The 20,484-nt window shown below is 37.7% G+C and overlaps 1 protein-coding gene and 2 long non-coding RNA genes across 3 annotated transcripts; all 3 read right to left on the bottom strand.

Annotated features, from left to right (window-relative positions):
• Positions 1-2,364: 2,364 nt before the first annotated feature.
• LOC143725672 (uncharacterized) lies at positions 2,365-6,578 on the bottom strand. Its single transcript, XR_013198300.1, has 4 exons — positions 6,524-6,578; positions 6,152-6,304; positions 4,767-4,963; positions 2,365-3,295 (listed from the first exon to the last, which is right to left on the bottom strand). It is a non-coding gene; the product is annotated as an uncharacterized LOC143725672 (long non-coding RNA).
• Positions 6,579-7,281: 703 nt separating this feature from the next.
• Positions 7,282-9,191, bottom strand: LOC143726065 (uncharacterized). The gene is made up of 7 exons (XM_077219051.1): positions 9,076-9,191; positions 8,895-8,988; positions 8,393-8,737; positions 8,064-8,181; positions 7,895-7,986; positions 7,675-7,792; positions 7,282-7,412 (listed from the first exon to the last, which is right to left on the bottom strand). Exons 1-7 carry the CDS (start codon positions 9,132-9,134, stop codon positions 7,282-7,284), a joined length of 957 nt encoding a protein of 318 aa, XP_077075166.1. The 5' UTR covers positions 9,135-9,191.
• Positions 9,192-9,347: 156 nt separating this feature from the next.
• Positions 9,348-10,756, bottom strand: LOC143726014 (uncharacterized). Its single transcript, XR_013198374.1, has 3 exons — positions 10,595-10,756; positions 10,401-10,499; positions 9,348-9,574 (listed from the first exon to the last, which is right to left on the bottom strand). It is a non-coding gene; the product is annotated as an uncharacterized LOC143726014 (long non-coding RNA).
• Positions 10,757-20,484: the final 9,728 nt, after the last annotated feature.

Raw genomic sequence — 20,484 nt, forward strand, 5'->3', positions numbered from 1 at the left:
ATTGGAGTGAGGTTACATTTGTTAGGGGAGGAGCCACTCACATATTTGAAACAGTGGCCCCAAGTTTTTACTTGCAATTCAATTTTATCTATTGTTCTTGACAAACAAATTATAGCAATTGGTAAATCTGATAAACAGACCAATTCATCCAAATAAAATAAATGATTTTATCTTCTAAACAGTTTTTGTCACTAGTTAAAAAGCCAAATATTGATTTATTGAGAAGGTCTTGATCTGGAGAGTAGCATTTCACACATTTTGGAATTCTTTAATATTATATTGTTTGTATACTTATTGCATCTAATGCTGACATATTTATAAGTGGCAGTTTATTACATTCATCAGTTGGTAAAACAAACATTTGCAGGCCATAATTAAATAAATAAACATAATAAGTCGCTCTTTGGGGTAGCATAACTCCCGTCGACAATCTTGAATTCATGTCTACTGTACCAGCTAAAACCACAGATTTGAAGTCTTGGCGATTTTTTTTTTCATCCTAATCATATATAAATATAGCATAATGTATGTTTCGGCTGTATAATGTATGCTTCATAATATAGAATAGTAAAGACACATTTTTATAACATTATTCCTGGTCGGGAAACCAGAAGAACTACAAGTATGGTGACTGATTTGTACATTTTGTAAGTTCAATGGCGCGTCTCTCGTGGGAATTGTAGTTTATACAGTTTTTTTCCCAACTGCTTACACACAAAATCTTTTTTGTCACACGATTTTTTGAAACCTTTCACTCAAAGTGCAAAACTGCACACCACATCTCCAAAAACAATAAACTATTTCTCAGCCTTTGACTCAGTTTTCAATTGCATAAAACACTTTTTCAAAACACTAGGCTACACAATTTTGTGTGTGCAGTTTTGGGAAAGTTTTGAAAAAAGGTGACATAGTTTTGAAAATGTGTGCAAGCAGTTGGAAAAAAACTGTAAATAGTGTACATTGAAGACGGCCCTGATTGTTCTACAACTACAATAACAGTCGAATATACTCAATGACCTGATAGCGATTTTTTTTTCATCTTGATCATTTAAATATAGTATAATGTATATTTTAACTGTAGGTGATTGTTGATATATATAGTAAAGCTACAATTTTATAACCCTAAAACTAACCCTACTCTGGAAACTGGAAGAACTTCAAGTATGGACGCTGATTTGTACGCTTAGTAACAAGTTCAATGGCACGTCTCTACAGGGGGGAGCGTGCCTATGTTCCCACAGCCCTATGTTCCCAGAGCCCTAAGTTCCCACAGCTCTTTGTTCCTACAGAGGGTTAGGGTAACCCTAAACCTAACCCTAACTAGCTGTAGCAGTGTAGAATAGCTGTAGTGTAGACTAGCTGTAGTAGTATAGACTAGCTGTTGAAATTATAGGGAAATTTATGAACACAATACTCAATTTTGAAAATGTTCTAGAAATGTGGGATCACAGAGTTCCTGACAGATTTCTCCCGACCTTTTGGTGACTTGGCGCTTCTTGCTTACAGTAACTGCTTGGGGGACAGGGGATGGTTAAATGTGGTAAGAAAATGACTTGACTTAGAGTTTCATTTTTAGAAAAATCTTTGAAATTAGACAAATATAGAGAGAACATAGGGCTGTGGGAACATAGAACCTAATTTTCAAAATTTTCAGTAAAAGAAAATTCTCAGAAATGTGGGAACATAGGGCAGAGGGAACATAGGGCCATGGTAACTTAGAGCTGTGGGAACAGAGGGATGACCCCAACTAGGGAGCTGGCACAAATCTCATCTGAGACTGCTGTCTCTTTGCCCTCCCCCTCTCATCTTGTCAGTTTCATCGATCTGTTGAAGGTTCTGATTGCTGTGTGATCAGTTTTGACTCTTTGTGTAGTGCTTTCTAAATTACAACATTGTGTAGGCAATGATAAATGGATATGTGTGTAAAGTTTTGCAGTGAAAGTTTAACAAATCTGACTCATGTGTCAAAACTGGGGAGTAGTGTTTATAGTTTGAGGAAAAGGGTATGCTTTTTGATAAACGGTGTTGCGTTTTTGAAATTTGAGTTCAAATCCATAGTTATAGTGTTTCAGCATTAGAGAAAAACTGTAACAGATACACATTACTTATTATGATAGATCTTGTTTAATTACAAACAAGGTTGATTGTTTGAAAATAAGTAAAAAGACATGCATTAAAGTAATTAATGAATAATGCAGTTTGATGTTAAACAGAGTTTAAACTGTTAAACAGTTTATCTGTAAACAAGATTCCACAGTGTGATGTTTTTTTTATCAACTATAAAAATATAAAATATTGTTTTTCAATAAAGTATGAAAAATTAAAAACAAAATATTAATCTTTGGAAATACTTTATTTCTCGTCTTTCTCAACAATACCAGTGAAAATACACCAAATGCATATTTGTCAAAGCCATAAGGCTGCATTTAAAAACATTGGACTGAGGTTAAATTCACTTGCAAAAACCTCCAGCAGAACAAAGAATTAAGTCATCTGTAATAATATACAATATAAAGTATAATCATAAAATAAAAAACGGTGTATTTTTCTGTTACATACTATAATGCATCTTTGCAGTAACAAAGTTACACAACAGGTATATACACTCAATCAAGTAGTGATCCATAGGCAGCCTCCTCTGGGGAAAAACAAAATGACATAGACTGACACAGACACTGCTGCTGCACCGCAGAATAAGTGAATATTGAGATATGCAATCAAGAATGAGTTTTCACATTAAGTCCTAAATGTGATGATAGAGGAATTGTCATGAGGTCATCATGTGCTTACAAGATTTCATGGCAATCTGCCCAATTAGACTATTCAATTTTACATTCTGGTCTAATGATTTTGCTACAGGGAATGTCATAAGGTCAACATAACATGATTCATTGCTCAGCAAATTACAGAAATCGGTTCATAACATTTGTTGTATGCAAGTCAAAAGTTTGGCCTAACCTTGGTGCAAAAGGAAAGGTTACAGGGTCACCACAATTAAGGGGAGTCTCTCTTAAAAGAGTATACACTACCCTAATATCATATGAGCCCAGTAATTACATCTGGTAATATCATACATGCAAAGTTAACATTTAACAAGATTAGTGCACTTATACTGAGAGGTTTGTGCATTTTCAACGAACTGTGCAATGTGCTTACTAAATTACTTGGAAAATCTAAAAGACACAGTTTGAATTTCCAAAAAGATTTTGATGTGGTTAATCAATCAGCATAATAATAATACACGGATATAGGGCAAGTCCATTTCCTTCAACATAGTCCTTCGTGCAGCTTCCATCTGGGGAAACACAGAAAAACAAAAAAGCAAGAATTAGGATAAGAGTAGGGATGGGAATTGATAAGAATTTAACGATTCCATTATCGATATTGCTTATCGATTCGATTCCTTATCGATTCTCATTGGGTGAGGGAATAAGTACAAATTGTTTGTTTGTATTAACTCGCTTTAATATCTGATCAGAAGACAAAGCACAGAGTATTAGGGTGTGAACCTACACTGGTCTCACGGTTCGGTTCATTACGATTATCATGTCATCGATTCAGTTCAATTCGATATCTCGATGCATTACGATGCACTGCATCATCAATTTTCAATTTTACTTCAAAAGTGATGTGTGCGTGCGTGTGCGTGTTCGCCTGTTCGGGAAGTCGCAGTGACAGAAACAGAGACATTCCAGTTTAAGTTTCATGGGACTAAAGTCTGTTTATGCCATTAAGAAAATGAAATTTTTGTTTAAAAAAAGTGTTCATTTAAAAGCAGCGCTCATTCATCATCAGTGTATGTTACACTGTTGCTGTGTGGCCAAATGTTTCTGCATAGCCTATTGGATGTAGTTCCCCCTTTTGATGAAATGGAAATTTTACACGTGTTGCAAGTGACCGTATTGTTATGAGGCGCCGTCATCCTTTCATGTGCGCGAGTTTGTGTGTGCTCGCGTCTCATATTAGTATGTGCGTGGAGAGTTTGTGTGTGCGCGCGCGCCTCATATGAGTATGTGCGTGGAGAGTTTGTGTGTGCTCGCGTCTCATACGAGTATGCGCGTGGAGAGTTTGTGTGCGCGCGCGTGGAGAGTTTGTGTGCGCGCGCGTCTCATATGAGTATGTGCGTGGAGAGTTTGTGTGTGTGTGCGCGCGTCTCATACGAGTATGTGCGTGGAGAGTGTGTGTGTGCGCGCGCGTCTCATACGAGTATGTGCCTGGAGTTCCGCACATCTCGTGTGTGTAGAGTTTGCTTGTACAGTATGTGCGTGTGCGACTTTAGGTGTGTCGTTGTGCATTTCATATGTATTTGTTTGCGCATTCAGCAGTGCATGTTTGACTACGTAGTGTATGCAAGTGTTTCATAAATGTGTGCGTGAATGAAGTTTGATTTAAGCCCTAGACGGCGCCATATTGTCGTCTTTTCGCATGAAATATAACCAAACTGTAGAGCGCTTCTGCCTCGATGCCATGTTTTCTGCGTTCTGAACCAAAACAACGCAGCGCGTGTGTGACGTCATGACACATTTGCAACGAGCGGAACCGATAAGCGGAATCGTTAAGCAGGCATGCTAACGGTTCCAAGGAATCGATTCACTAGGCACCGGTTCTGAAGAACCGGTTCTCGATTCCCATCCCTAGATAAGAGGGTGAATTTCAGCTGTTTTAGAATAAGTAAGGTGTGTAAAGCATTAATAAAATACACAAATAAATTAAGAATAACAGTAACAGGGGGTTATTCCAAAAAACAAACAAACATAATAAATAACCTAAATTGTGTTTTCCTCTTCATCCTCACTGGTGTCTGGACTACTGAGGCCACTTTGATCTTCCTCTTCAACATGTAGAAGGACAGAGGCCTCAGGACCTAAGGCAGTCTTGTACTGTTGGAGGACGACTTGGAACCTTTCTGACACCTCTGACAGTCTTCTTCTTAAGAGACAGCAAAGTCCCTCATTTCCCTGGTCTACGTCTCAAAATACAAACGAGATTACATTAAAGACAAACTATATTAAAAGGTTGTATCAGCGATTTCAGGCCCAAACATAAATGATCACATTCATCGAATCTTTCCTAACAATCCGCTAGCTGCCCGCCCCATAAGCAAGCCGTCAAAAAAAACGTGTCTCTGTAGGCAGCCTAGGCTCTGAGATCTGCACACAAACACCACCACTCAAAACCAAAATAAATGGTGTTCCAACCAATCACCAACAGGGGCGGGTGTGGTGAGGTTTTGCGTGCAGCCGTCATAGGCAGCCGTGCACGAGCGCAAAACCTCACAACACCCGCCGTGATTGGTTGGAACACTATTTACTTTGGTTTTGAGTGGTGGTAAGCGCAATCGTTTTTGTGTGCAGGTAAGCGCAATCGTTTTTGTGTGCAGATCTCAGAGCCTAGGCTGCCTACAGAGACGCGTTTTTTTTTTTGACGGCTTGCTTATGGGGCGGGCAGCTAGCGGATCGTTAGGAAAGATTAGATGAATGTGATCATTTATGTTTGGGCCTGAAATCACTGATACAACCTTTAAGATGGTTTCATAAGGCCAAATAACTTAAATGGAGTAAAAAGATGTACCAATTCAAATCTACATAGCAGAATGATTGGCATTTTTATGTGTATCGCTGACATGGGACCAGGCTAGCTTCTGTATAAAACAACTTAAGGCAACATGACGGCTCACTGAGGTGACTTTATGGAGGGAGGCCCAAAGTAGCATACAGTATACTTGTCTGATAGCTGTTTTAAGTTAACAGTTTTCTTCACTACAGTTGTGCTGAAGTAACACATTGTGTTACTTGCTGACCAGCAAGGTTTTCTATGTTGACTGGAGGAGATAATAAGATTAATCTTGATGTTATGCTAACCCCATGTAGCACATCAGGACACAAATTCCAATGTTCAAATTCTTTTGTTCATTTCCGCTTTCCAGTAACAGACATAGTACAACAAATCTGCACATCTTTCAAGCAAATGTGAATCTTTATAGCCTTACTGACTTGTTACCATAGCTACAGTAACAACTTTAATCCCCATTTTATGTATATCCCAAAGGACCACGGCAAAGAGAGCCATAACCGTTCTACTCCATCCAAGTTCTGTGACTGATGTGTTTTTTTTAAACACATTAGATGGACAGGGTTTTAATTAAACTTACCCTCCTCAGCCAACTTGTTCTTGAGAACCATTGCCAGGCTCTGCAACCATGTGCAGTGTTGTGCCATCTCCAACACCAAAACTCTTGTTTCCTCATGCAGTCGCCTTGTTAACATCACTTGGTCGTGCACTCGTTTCTTGATTGAAATGTTTGCTAAGAATCAATAACAGTTATATGTATACATGAGACAATCTTGCATAATCACTACAAACATTGACTTTATCAAATTGATACATAAGAAAACTGAAAATACACCATTAAACTAGATTAATATTACAACACTCAATATGTAACATGCATGCCTTAGTTCAGTATACTCTATAAAGCAGAACTGTAAATAAATTCCTGTGAAGCATCTAAAAACAAACATACCACTGCCATGAACCTCCCACGGCCATATTTGAGACGCAGTACTCTCTCCAGTTAGGGAATGCTCCACCACAGCTACGTCAATGGTTGTTGCCGATTCTAGTACAAGATCATTGTATTTCTGTATCTCCTGAAGGAGTTTTTTGTCTTCTGCCAGCTTCCTTCGAAGGCGATGGCGAAACTTGCTGCTGTCTAGAAAGACAAGTACAGGGGCAGAGGTTTTTGACAGAACTCTTCAACAAGAAAAAAATGATAGCACCAAAAAATTGAAAAGCAAAGCTCCAGTTATTGAAGTATGTGAAAATTATAATGTAGACTGACATGGGAAACAAATTGTTCAGCGTCTAACATTTTGGGGGGAATCTATTTGCAGGAGTAACTAACACACTTTTCATGATTGCCTGAAAATAATAGTGCATTAATTAATTTAGAATGGGCAGTTTTGTATCTAAATACGTTCCCCTTCCACAGAGGCCGCTATGTTGCACCTCCACGTTCCTACAGTAGCCCACAACGGACAAACAAACACTGGGTTTAGATAGTACCGCACATTTTCTCGTCGGCTACCGTAGCTTGGAAAGATAGAGGTGAGGGGAGGTGGATGCAATCGTCAAACCTCACCGATAGATACCACTAAATCCTACAGACTGGTCATTTAAAGAACAGAATTCAATGATTGAGCTGAACTGTGCTACTACATTATTTGCTAATTCCATGTTGGTGGAGTAGGATGCATACAGTAGCCTGAATTTATCAACCTATTATATAGTTATACCATTCTGACGGTAGAGGGTTCGCTTCCGCTGCCTCACACTAAGGTAGAGCCCCTCAATTGATTGCTGCATTCCTCTGAGTGTTGTGCATTGACTGGCACGAGATGTATCAGGTGTCTCTGTAGAAGAAATAGTGAAAGCAAATTTACTGTTAAAACACAGAACCGTTTCTCTGTTTGAATTTTATGTAAAACCTTTTAATCCAACTTATTTAAACTTTGTATGTGCACTTCCTGCAGGGAACTGGAATATAGTAATAAACCTGACATAAATGTGGCATCACATTAGATGATGATCCACCTACTATTTTTTGCTGCTCTTTAATATCAAACTTTAGATTGTAGAAAGGGATGGTTGTTTCTTTTATCTGGTCATGCTTACCACCAGTTGCCCATTCCTTTACATCAGATAGCCACTGTGACACCACTTCATCTGTGCAATCTAGCTCCGTTTTTAGGTCAGCTAGCCTTGCAGTCTCATCCTGGAGTCTCTGACAAGTCTGATGAACAGTTTTACACAATAATCAGGATTAAAACTTTGTATGATTAACAACAGGCCAAGTAAACACAAAAGGACACACAACAATTAATATGAGACTTACCTTCACATATCTTGTGGAAAGTGCCTGATGTAAAGAGAGATTTTTTTTCTCGTTCCACCCCATTGCATGCAATGTAAGCATGTCCACCCGTGCTGTTGAAAGCAAATAATGAGGTTATGATGATCAATCTAAAAAAAAAGTATACATGAATATTGCAAACTCCGATCACCTGCTTTGGACATGTATTTGGTTGTCAGGGCACAACGTGAGAGGTAGCTGTTCACTTGCTCCACCTCCTCACCAGCGGTTGTCCCTGCTCCTTCCTGGTTCCTGCCACTCCAATTAATCTTTTAGTAAAGGGTGGAAGACATTCAATTTAATTTTATTTATATAGCCCAATATCACAAACCACAATTTGCATCAAAGGGCATTACATTCCATGCAAGAAATGGTTATGCAAAAAGACAAGATAATATAGTGTAGCTTAACTTATTTCATATTATTAATGTGCTTGTAAATATTACAAATGTACATATGATGCCAAAATATTATACACACCTCACACTTAGTAGCATGGGCTCGAGCATGCATTACACTGAGAAAGGGTTTCATAGTGGTCAGTTCCTGAAGAGCAGGAAGGACACTAGCAACTTTCTCCAGGTATGGCCAGTATTTGCATGCCACGTCCATTGCGAAGAATTGTGCCTTGGCTGGCATGAGCTCCTTCTGAAGGTACAGAGGGTAGGCAAATATCTCCCCCCTGTACATATTAAGGGCTTTCAGAAGGAACCCATGGCGGCACACAGCAACCTCCATCCCCTCTTCATCCAATTTTGAAGCCCTCCTTGAAGTCTCCCTCGCTGCTGTCCACTGGGAGTCCCCACATGTGCCTCTTCCCTGTGTCTATGACACACAAAACAAACATGACAAATCAAATAAAAGCAATATTGTCAATCAATATATGGCATTTATTTTCTTAATTTGATTTTGTAATTGGTAGGCAGGAGTAATTGAAGTGGGGGTTACGTTTATTATTGTAACAACTATTTTGTCAACTTGCATTTTTCACTGCTTTCTGTATGGTGTCGACAAAACTAGACACCGTACTGTCTTCAGCCACAAAGAGCCCCTCAAAAAAGCCAGGATCATCAGAGCTGAGGAAGAAAGAAAAATAGAAAATCCATTCATGAAATATATGAAGTAAGAAAATAAATCAATAAAAAGACTAGAAGAAAGATCACCTTCCGTTTCGGCGAAAGCGATATAGCTTTCTATTTCCATCTGCTGAAACAGCCAACATTTCCGGCGTGCAGGCTGGGCAGGTGAAAGGAGCACTACAGCAGAGCTGGTCTTCCTCATATGATGCATATGAAAGCTCTAAGAAGCTGCGCTGCAGTGCATCACCGTTGATGGGTCCAGACTGGAAAATATATAGAATGAAATAGTATTTTGATATTGTCTGCTTATTAATTTTTTTTTATAAAATGGTAATTACATTTACACTTACTCTTCCTCCACACTTAGTGCGATGTTCCAGCAGCTTTGCAAAGGCTTGTCTGGAGAATCCCGGAGATATGATCTTGAGTTCGTGAAGGGAGCTCAGGAGGTCCAGTGTATAAAGTGTGGAATTGGTGACGGAGGCTGGCCAATATCCACTTCTTAGGAGGTCTTTAAAGTCAGGGGTCCACTGCTGCTGGCATGTTTGACATTCATACAGTGGCTGATGCAAGTCAAAACGCCCTTGGAACAAAACAACAAATTAATATAAATATATATAAAATACACACTTACCACATACTTAACTTTACAACACTTAGTTCATTATGCACATTGTGAATGGTTGAGAGACTGTCACGTTACGTTAAATAGAACCCAAGCGCAGACAGTAACTTTATAAAACACGGTTTATTTACAACCAGAAAACAAAAGCCCACGATGGGGCAAACAAACAGTAACTGAAACAATAACTAGACTTGACAATAAAACAGACCTGGAACCTTCACAAACAGATCACAATACTCACAGGATCGAATATTAACAAGACAAAACAGCACTGAGGAACAAAAATCGGGAGCTTACATAGAACACATAATCACAAAGACACAGGTGACACCGATGAACATCAATACTAATGAGGGAACAAGGGGCGTGGTAAGGACACATGATCACAATCACAGGTGACACTGATACAACATTAACAAGGAAACGAGGTAAAACACAAGACAATGCAAACACATAGCCCAAAACAACTGGCCATGTGTTTGCACACAAAACACGAGACAAATACATGACAGAGACATTGCACAAGTTCCTATAATCCCACATTTATATTTTCTAATTCACTAAATTCCACACTGCTGTGTTGATTGGACATCATGCTGGAAAGATGCTAATTTTTTTATTTGTGGAGGACAAAAACAAAACAAAAAAACATCTGTCTTTGTTTCAGTTAATAACAATACCATGTGCTATTCCATATGTTCTGACACTTCTGCAATTGTAAGCACAATGCCACAGCACACTAGTGTGAAAAACATCAAATTATATATATATATATTTTTTATACCATTGATGGTAATTAAAATCACTGGTTTGCCTGGTAACACAGTGAAATTTGTGCCTCCACAGGAGCAGTCTGGCACCTTCACAGTTGGCAAAATGCAAGCTGGCAAAAATAAGGAAAACAAATAATTTAGATGATCTGTAACTGTCTGCAGACATACATTGAACAGCAAAATTAAAGCTTTCTTGAGAACGTACCTTGCTCATGGGTGCAATATCCATCTTCCCCTTTAATGATGCATGTGGTTGGAGGAATGGCTTCAAAAAAACCACGAATCACGCATTCCCTGTTGTGGAGTGGCTGTTTTTTGTGATGCAATACATCACAGTCCCCACAGAACCACTCCTCAGGAAGACACTCTCTGCACCTAGGGAGAAAAGAAAACAATATTATAATATAATACATTATTTCAGGTGAATAACTCATATAAAGTACTGTATACTCTATTTAAGCTATTCCAGGTTTGATTTAATTGTAAAGGATTGCATAGTGGCTCAGTGTTTAGCACTGTCACCTCACAGCAAGAAGGTCCTAGATTTACTTTTCTCATTAATGTGTTTTTCATCTGGGTATCTAAGTCTTCTCCCATCCCAAAAGACATGTATCTTAGCCTATAAAGCAGGGCACTCAGCAAACCTACCCTGGGTAATTTAAGTTTGGTATTAATGAAAACCAACCTAATAACAGCAGGCTCGTTGCAAAGGCAACACAGGGGATGACCAACAGCCTCTTTTGAAATAAGGCATTTTAGGTGGTATGGCCTTGCTTCTTTCCAGCGCTCTGAGGCTTTCTGCTGCCGAAAAGACCATGATGATGCAGAGCTACTTTGAGGCTGAGCAGCAGAAGGACATGACGCCAAAATATCAGAGAGCCTCTCCATATTTTTTTCTGTAAAGAAAATCCAAAAATAAAGCTGTAAGGGATCATTCACTATAGATAAGGAACAATTAAAAGTCAACTGATCAGTATCAGAATGAACACTTTTTTTATACTGTACATTCATAAATTCATCACTGTGAATTACCAAATTCCTCTTGAGGATGTAGTCTTGTTGAGGTTGCAGTAAGTGGAACCTCCACACTGGATGACAGGGAGCACTCAACCGTGGGGTATGTGGCTGTAAAACAAAACATAGAAGAATAAGAACAAGTTAGGCTATCACACTCTATTCTTGTTCTTCTTTTCAAACTATATACTAAACAATTTATGAAATCAGACATATTTTTGTTAAGTACTTGGTAGTGTCTTCTACAATAGTGTCACTGAAAGGTTTATCTACTTTTTAATGTCTTTTTAGATATTTGAATATTTTAAACTCTCAATAAACAATTACATTGTTCTATTTTGAGTTGGTCCAACATTGTCATAGTAAATTCCTACAAATGTCAAATAATTCACATATAACCTGTAGCGGAGGCATGGCGTCGCCCTCCTCGCCTCCCCCTCGGCTCACCACGTCTTACAGAGTCCCTTTTAGAGGTGTGTGGAGGGTCTCGTACACGTTTCCTCTCATCAGCTGCTCTCTGTGTATTGGAGTTAATATTTCTTGTAAGACTGATGTTGATAAAAGTACGGTAACCAAAAGGCAGGTAACTTGTGAAAGGAAAACACAACATAGGGTGTTAGTAAGGTGTTGAACAGCTTAAATGAGCCTTGGAATAGATTCTCAAGTCTCTGTAACTCAGAGGGATGGAACTGCATATACTATTATTATTAGTATTATTATATTCCCTTATTAACACATGTCACAGAGCATGGCAGGATGCATCATGCAATATACCTGTATTAAATCTTCTGCACTCATCATTCTTACATATTCCTCATCACGTTTTACTTTAATTTGTTATGTTTGTTATAAAATGATTGAGGTGTACAAAAACTCTAACCTTGGCTTCAGCTAGAATGTGTTCATGTTTCAGCTCCAGAGCCATGCGTCTCCCCTCTTGGTAGTGTGGATCCTTTGAATCAAGTTTATGCTTGGTGGCCATTGCAATGCAGTCAGATACAGACAGACAGTCAGATACAGACAGACAGACAGACAGTCAGATACAGACAGACAGACAGTCAGATACAGACAGACAGACTGACAAAGATGGGTGAGACAGACAAGTAGACAAAGACAGACAGGGAGGAAAGAAAGAGCAATAGATAAAGACTGTGAGATAGATAAAGATTGAAGAGATGGACAGAAATATAGATAGTGAGAGAACAGAGAGGATGTAAGATATAGAAAATAATGAAGAGATAGAGGTTGGCTCTTAAAAGTGCCTTTGGGTTTTGAAAATCAGGTTCGGATAGGTTCGACAGGTGATATGTTTGACAGGATCTGCAGGGAGAACAACAGAAAATGTTAATTATGTAGTGTTATGTTGATATAAGATTTAAAAAGTGTACCCTAATATAGTGAGTGATTCCCATTTTCTAATAAATGCTTAGGATAAATAAATACAGATTCACGTTGTTCCTATTTCCTGTGCTACTTTTTTAATGGCGCATAACATGTGTCTAGGGTTCAGTGTGTGTTCATATGTGCAGTATAACGTTAGACCAAGTGATAATATTGTTATTACTGACACATTACAGTGAAAAAAAGCATGTGATGTATATATATATATGTGTGTGTGTGTATATGCATATATATATATATACTTATATATATCACATGTTTTTTTTATGTAAATACTCATTATATATATATATATATATATATATATATATATATATATATATATACACACACATCTAGAACCTATATCTAGGCCTAGAAAATGTTTTTTTATAAACACGTAATTTTATTAATTTTGGACGTGTAAATGCTCATGAATTCATTTTGCTCATGAATTCATGAATCGCGCTGGGCAATGGTTTCTGCGATGGTCGCACACAGTGACGTATTGCACAAAATTGCGCCAAAATGTCGAAATAATTAAAAAGTACAGTCTTAATATTTTATATCCGTGCTCAAAATTTTAAAGGGGTCAGCGTAAATGTCCAAGTGAAGGAACACATATCACTTCCCAGAATGCATCCATCTCTTTGCCAAAGGATATGTCCATATAAAGCAATAAACATTTCTGCAGTAGGCTATATAATTAATTTATTACAACTTCATAATCAGTATTGAGATGAAAGTTCTATAAAAGTAGGCTATTCTGTTTTTTAATTTTTTTGGCGCAAAAAAAAAAGCAAAGTAGGCTCACTATAAGCCATTGCAAATTGAAATACCATCGACAATTATAAAATATCCCACAATAAAATAAGGCATGTTTTAAGCATATAGAATATGCAGTCCTGTAATTATGTAATTTTAATCAACATTTGATTAGTAGCCCAAAATTAAAGACGGCTTTGAAATACATTAGATTGAAATTCGTGTTGTGTGGCACGAAAAAAAGAAGGAAATTCGTGCTGAAGGACACGAATCAATTCGTGTTGAGTAGCCAACCGAATATAAAGCAATACAACAAGGATTAAAATCTCCTGATTAAATGTTGAGTAATGTAGCCCTTAAAGTTTGCAAAAGGAATAGCCTAACATTTGAGGATAAAACAATAGTGTGCTCTCGAAAGAAAGACGTGGTGCATACGCCCCATTGAAATACATTAGATTGAAAGTCGTGCTGAGTGACACGAAAAAAGAAGAAAATTCGTGCCCATAGACACGAATCAATAGATTCATGTTGAGTAACCTACCGAATATAAAGCAATAAAAACGAGGATTAAAATCTCCTGATTAAATGTTGAGTAATGTAGCCCTTAAAGTTTGCAAAAGGATAGCCTAACATTTGAGGAAAAAACAATAGTGTGCTCTCGAAAGAAAGACGTGGTGCATTCGCCCCATTGAAATACATTAGATTGAAAGTCGTGCTGAGTGACACGAAAAAAGAAGAAAATTCGTGCCCATAGACACGAATCAATAGATTCATGTTGAGTAACCTACCGAATATAAAGCAATACAAACGAGGATTAAAATCACCTGATTAAATGTTGAGTAGCTAATGTAGCCCTTAAAGTTTGCAAAAGGAATAGCCTAACATTTGAGGATAAAACAATAGTGCTCTCGAAAGAAAGACGTGGTGCATACGCCCCATTGAAATACATTAGATTGAAATTCGTGTTGTGTGGCACGAAAAAAAGAAGGAAATTCGTGCTGAAGGACACGAATCAATTCGTGTTGAGTAGCCAACCGAATATATAGCAATACAACAAGGATTACAATCTCCTGATTAAATGTTGAGTAATGTAAAGTTTGCAAAAGGAATAGCCTAACATTTGAGGATAAAACAATAGTGTGCTCTCGAAAGAAAGACGTGGTGCATACGCCCTATTGAAATACATTAGATTGAAAGTCGTGCTGAGTGACACGAAAAAAGAAGAAGAAAATTCGTGCCCATAGACACGAATCAATAGATTCATGTTGAGTAACCTACCGAATATAAAGCAATAAAAACGAGGATTAAAATCACCTGATTAAATGTTGAGTAATGTAGCCCTTAAAGTTTACAAAATGAATAACAATTGTGAAAAAACAATAGTGTGCTCTCGGAAGAAAGACATGGTGAAGGCACGAAAAATACGTCCCATTGAAATACATTGAAAGTCGTGCTGAGTGGCACGAAAAAAAGAAGGATATTTGTGCCCTTTGGACACGAATAAATAGATTAATGTTGAGTAGCCTACCGGATATAAAGCAATAAAAACGAGGATTAAAATCTATTGATTAAATGTTGAGTAATGTAGCTCTTAAGTTTGCAAAATGAATAACAATTGAGAAAAAAACAATACTGTGCTCTCGAAAGAAAAACGTGGTGCAGGCACGAAAAATACGTCCCATTGAAATACATTAGATTGAAAGTCGTGCTGAGTGACACGAAAAAATGGGGAAACTCGTGTCCATGAACACGAATCAATAGATTAAATTTCGTGACTATGTCACGAACTGCCGTGAGACTGGGTTGAAACTAATGGAATTCTAAAGGAGGTCAAAGATTTTTATGCAGATTTGTTTCAGGAAAAGGGAGTGGTAGAAGAAGACAAAGAATTTCTTTTGAATCAAATAAAAGTAAAATGGGAAGATGATGATAGAAAAATGTGTGATATTAAAATAACGGAAGAGGAAATAGATTAAGTTATTACTCAGTTAAGTGATGGCAAAACTCCTGGATTAGATGGATTGTCAAGTGAATTTTATAAGGCTTTTAGAAGTATTTTAACCCCAATTTTATATGAAATTTACAGTGTAATTTTTAATAAAGAACAATTGTGTGAAAGTATGAAAAGAGGAATGATTAAAATTATCTATAAAAATAAAGGAAATAAAGAAGAGTTAAAGAATTATAGGCCACTGAGTATGTTAAACACGGATTATAAAATTTTAGCGAAGGTTTTAGCTAATAGGATGAAAAAGGTTATCCCTAACATTATTACTACAAATCAAGCTTATGGTGTTTTAAATAGAGATATTTCGGACACAGTATGTAATATAAGAGATATTGTTTGGTATATAAAAGAAAAAAGAGAGAAGGGATATTTAATTAGTGTGGATCTAGAAAAAGCATGTGACAGAGTGGAGCACAGTTATTTATTTGAATTAATAGAAAGATTTGGATTTGGAAAGAATTTTATTAGATGGATGAAATGTATTTATAATGGGATTTTTAGTTGTGTTAAAGTGAATGGGTTTTTAACAGATTTTATTAGTATAACTAGATCAATCAGGCAGGGATGTCCATTATCAGCATTATTATACACAATTGTGGCTGAACCTTTAGGTTTAGCAATAAATGCAGAGAAAGAAATAAGGGGATTTTTTATAGAAAATGATAATGTAGAGCAAAAGGTCTTTCAGTATGCCGATGATACTACTTTATTTTTAAAAGATTTTAATAGTGTTAAAAAGGCAATGAGTATTATTGATAAATATTGTAGAGGAGCAGGAGCAAACGTTAATGAAGAAAAAACTGAGTATATGAGGATGGGGCAAGTACAAGATTTAACAGGAATATTTCAATTTAAAGAACAGTTAAATAATATGAAGATTTTAGGAATTAGGATTGGTGCGGATGAAATAAAAATAAGAGATATAAAATGGGAGGAGGTTCTTAGTGGTATGATTAAAAGACTTAATTTTTGGAAACAACGAGGTATATTTTTTAAAAGGCAAAGTATTAGTATTGAATTCATTATTTTTATCAAAGATGTGGTACACTCTGACTGTAGTAAGTCTTCCGGTATGGGCATACAAGAAATTAAAAGCGAATATACTTAGTTTTTTATGGGATGGTAAACCTGCGAAAATTGCATATAATATCATAATAGGAAAAGTGGAAGGAGGATTGGGACTTATTGATCCTCTTTTAAGAAAAGTATGAGAATAAAAATAATGAAAAGGTTTTTAAACAATTCTGGATCTGCTTGGGGAAAAATAATGGTGTTTTTTTATGAATAAGTGTGGACAAATAGGTAGTGATATATTATGGATGAAATTGAAAGTTAATATGATTGTAAATATAACTGAATTTTATAAAGAAGTTTTAAAGGCATGAAATGATTTTAGAAGGCATATTTATTTTGAGCCAAAGGACAGACAACACATGATAATGTCACAGGTCGGGGGGGCCAAGCCAGACTGCACCCACCCCTCAAACCCAGGACCACCTCGAGGAGCGTACCAGAGACCAGACAGACAAGTGAAATTGAAATGAACAATCTTTATTGTATAAAAAGGAATTAAAAAGTCTTTGACGTGAATTGTATGTCTCTTCCCAGGAAAGGGAGCCCGCTTTGGACCCTGGGAGGCGAGGGGTTCGCACCACCGATCCGTGCCAACGGCAACCACCGAGGAGGAAGGATTCGACCGCCGTTCCAGCAAGCAGGTGAGTATCTTGGTAAGCACACCTTTTAAGGCGTCATACAGGCGGACAGACGTCCGAACAGGCCTGGGCCCGAACTGAAGACTAGGAGGGGACTCTTCTCCCAGACAGGTAAGTGGCAGGTACGTATACCTCTCCAAAGGACATGCAAGGCAGAGGAGCTTCACTAGAGGACAGGTAGGTAGTTGGGTACGTATATCTCCTCAGGGCAAGGCGCACTCCCGTGTCGTCGCTGGGCAGCAGGTGCGGGGTCCCTCGTGTCTCTTTCTCCTTCGGCGGGGTTCAGTCGTTAGCAGAGGTATCCTCTATTCCAAAGACAGACAGTTTTTATACAAACTCATTTCCCTTTACGATGGGGCAAGGACTTACGGCTGGAGCGGGTGGTTGTGCTGACACAATGTGGCCAAGGCAGGCCTCTGGTTCAGACAGACATCACGCAAGACAGTAACAGAAGAATCATCTATTTAAACAAACGGAGCAATTTATACAGGTGCAAGCACACGCCTCTGTAAGATGGAGAATCGGGCTTACGGCTAGACTGTGTGGCTCCAAGGGGACAGTGCTGAGGCTAGGGTGGATCCCTCCTTCAGACGGGCTTCACACAAAACAGTAGCAGAAGAATCATCTATTTAAATGGACAGAGCAATTTACACCGGTGCAGGCACACTCCTCTATAAGATGGAGAATCCAGCTTACGGCTGAATAGTATAGCTCTAAGCGGACAGTGCTGAGGCTGGGGTGGATCCCTCCTTCAAACGGGCATCACACAAGACAGTAGCAGAAGAATCATCTATTCAAATAGACAGAGCAATTTACACAGGTGCAGGCACACTCCTCTTCAGTATCGAACCGGGGGCTTGTAGCCCGAGCGGGACATGCGCATTCAACACTGAGGCCTTGTTCAGCCAACACTGGGCGAGAATATGAACTGAAGAATACTGGCAGTTAAATATACATATACATCCACACACTGCAACTTCACGTCAAATCCAATACTGTTCAGGCACTGCATATCCACTCTCACTGCAATAAGGCCAGCACTCACCCAATAATCAATCCCTCCATTGTTACGCTGAATCAGCACTCAGAAGATGAAGAGATGAAGAGATGTAGATGACTTCTCATAGCATGGAAAACAACGTCTTCAATACTACCTCACACTCAGACGAAGATATCAGGATTTTAATGATGACTCAGTTCACCCTCTTAAGTGACAGTTACACTCGTAATCAATATAGTTCACAATTCCTTATTCAGCTTAGTGCAAGACATACATTCACACAGATCCGATATTTCTTTACTTAGCTTCCTCTCAGGAATGATGGCGCTCTCCAGTCTCGACTGTGTCTCCACAATTTCCCTACTTCCCATCCAGTTCACGCTTCCAGCTTGTATTCACGCAAATCACCGTTGCACCCGTCATCCAGCCAAATCCTCACAGCCCTCTCCAAAGAACCCAGCGACTTCAAGCTACTGCCAAAGAACGATTTCTCCCGGGGGAGTACCAACGCTCAATTTCCTCTTCCTTTTCCTTTTAACTGCTTCATTCGGCCCCATAGCCCTATCGCTAATCCTCACACTAATCGCCCGCACCTGATACCGTTTGCCTCATCAGCAGCCACTGTCATAGAAACCAACAACAAACGGAACCGGCTCTGTGTTTCACTAATATTGTTCCGGGGGGAACGCACTTCCGGCGGACATTTGTTCCGCTTCCTTCGTCACTTGTGACATTAAATCAACCGCTGTTTTTAAATGAGAAGGTTATTTGTAATGGTAAAACGATATTGTATAAAAATTGGTTTGAAGCTGGGTTTGGAAGCTAAGGCAAGTAAAAGTATTTTATATGAAGTGAAACCTGTTTTTTTTGCCTCTACAAGCTATAATAGACACACTTGAGGAAAAAGAAGAGATAAAGGATAGGAAAGAAATCAAAATTAATTATGAGAAAATTAAAAAAGCAATTTCAGTAGAATGGATAGAGAAAATTGTGAAAAATGAAAGTGAAATTGATGCAATTAAGGTGGTTTTAAGAGTAAATGAAGAGAATGTCAACTTTGATGCATGTGTTATAAAAACTTTTTATTTGATTTTATGTAGGGATGTATTTGTTGAGTCCAGAGCAAATGAATATCGGGGAAAATTGTTTAATACTTTGGATGTAAGAGAAGTGTGGAAAAATGTACGGATGAATTTTAGAAGCCCTGTTTTAGAAAATTTTGACTTTCTTTTAAGACACAACTGTATTTTAAATGAAATGAGATTGTTTAAAATTGGGATAGCAAAAGATGCGATATGTAAAGTATGTTTGAAGAAAATGAAGGAATGCGGCATATGTTTTTTAAATGTAAGAAGTTAGAATGTTTCATGAGGAAGTTAAAAAAGATGGTTGGGAAGTTTATAGTTGATCAAAGTATAATACAAGATGGATGGGAAACTTTTTTTTTATTTGGTTTTAATGGAAAAGCAAGTAATAAGTATGCTCTTTATTTATGGTTATCTGTTGCAAGACATGTAATATGGTCTAGACGAAATATAATGAAAAAAGAGAAAAAAGATTTGTCGGTATGTGTATTGTTTAGGCATAAGTTAAATAATACTATAAAGATCCTGTATGAGTATTTTAATGTGAATGCACAACTGGGAATTTTTAATAAGAACATAGTTGATGGTAATCCTTTTATTATAAAAACATATATAGGTTTTGATCTGAAGCTGCCTAGTTGTTTTTAGTCTTTTGTTGTGTTGTATGTTGTGTTTTTAATGTGTTTGTTGGTTTGTATGTGTGTATTTGGAAGTAGGAATGTATGAATGTATTCATGTAAAAATATATAAATGTATATTTTTAATAATAAAAAAAAAAAATCTTGTCTGATCTCGGAAGTTAAGCAGGGTTGGGCCTGGTTAGTACTTGGATGGGAGACCGCCTGGGAATACCAGGTGCTGTAAGCCCTTAAAAAAAAAAAAAAAAAAAAAAAGAGTCCCTGAGCTTCTTCAAAAAGCCTTAAAAAGTCTCTGAGATTCTTCAGAAAGCATGAAAGAGTTTGAGTTTTTTCAAAAGTTCTTCTTAGTTTTCTTCACTAATGGTCTAAGCTTTTAAATAAGGCCTGGTTAGTACTTGGATGGGAGACCGCCTGGGAATACCAGTTGTTGTAAGCTTTTTTATAAAAAAAAAAGAGTCCCTGAGCTTCTTCAAAAAGCCTTGAAAAGTCTCTG

The sequence above is a fragment of the Siphateles boraxobius genome, unplaced genomic scaffold (assembly GCF_051911475.1).
Source record: "Siphateles boraxobius isolate OS27281-9 unplaced genomic scaffold, OSU_SipBor_1 77, whole genome shotgun sequence".
NCBI classification, from domain to species: domain Eukaryota; kingdom Metazoa; phylum Chordata; class Actinopteri; order Cypriniformes; family Leuciscidae; genus Siphateles; species Siphateles boraxobius.

Bases quoted from the DNA above. Each gene is read 5' to 3' on its own strand.
- LOC143726065 (XM_077219051.1), bottom strand. From the start codon at position 9,134: ATGTTGGCTGTTTCAGCAGATGGAAATAGAAAGCTATATCGCTTTCGC. The intron at 7,987-8,063 runs GTGATCGGAGTT...TGCTTTCAACAG, and splicing joins CAAATACATGTCCAAAGCAG to CACGGGTGGACATGCTTACA. The intron at 7,413-7,674 runs GTAAGCATGACC...TTTCTTCTACAG, and splicing joins AAAGGAATGGGCAACTGGTG to AGACACCTGATACATCTCGT.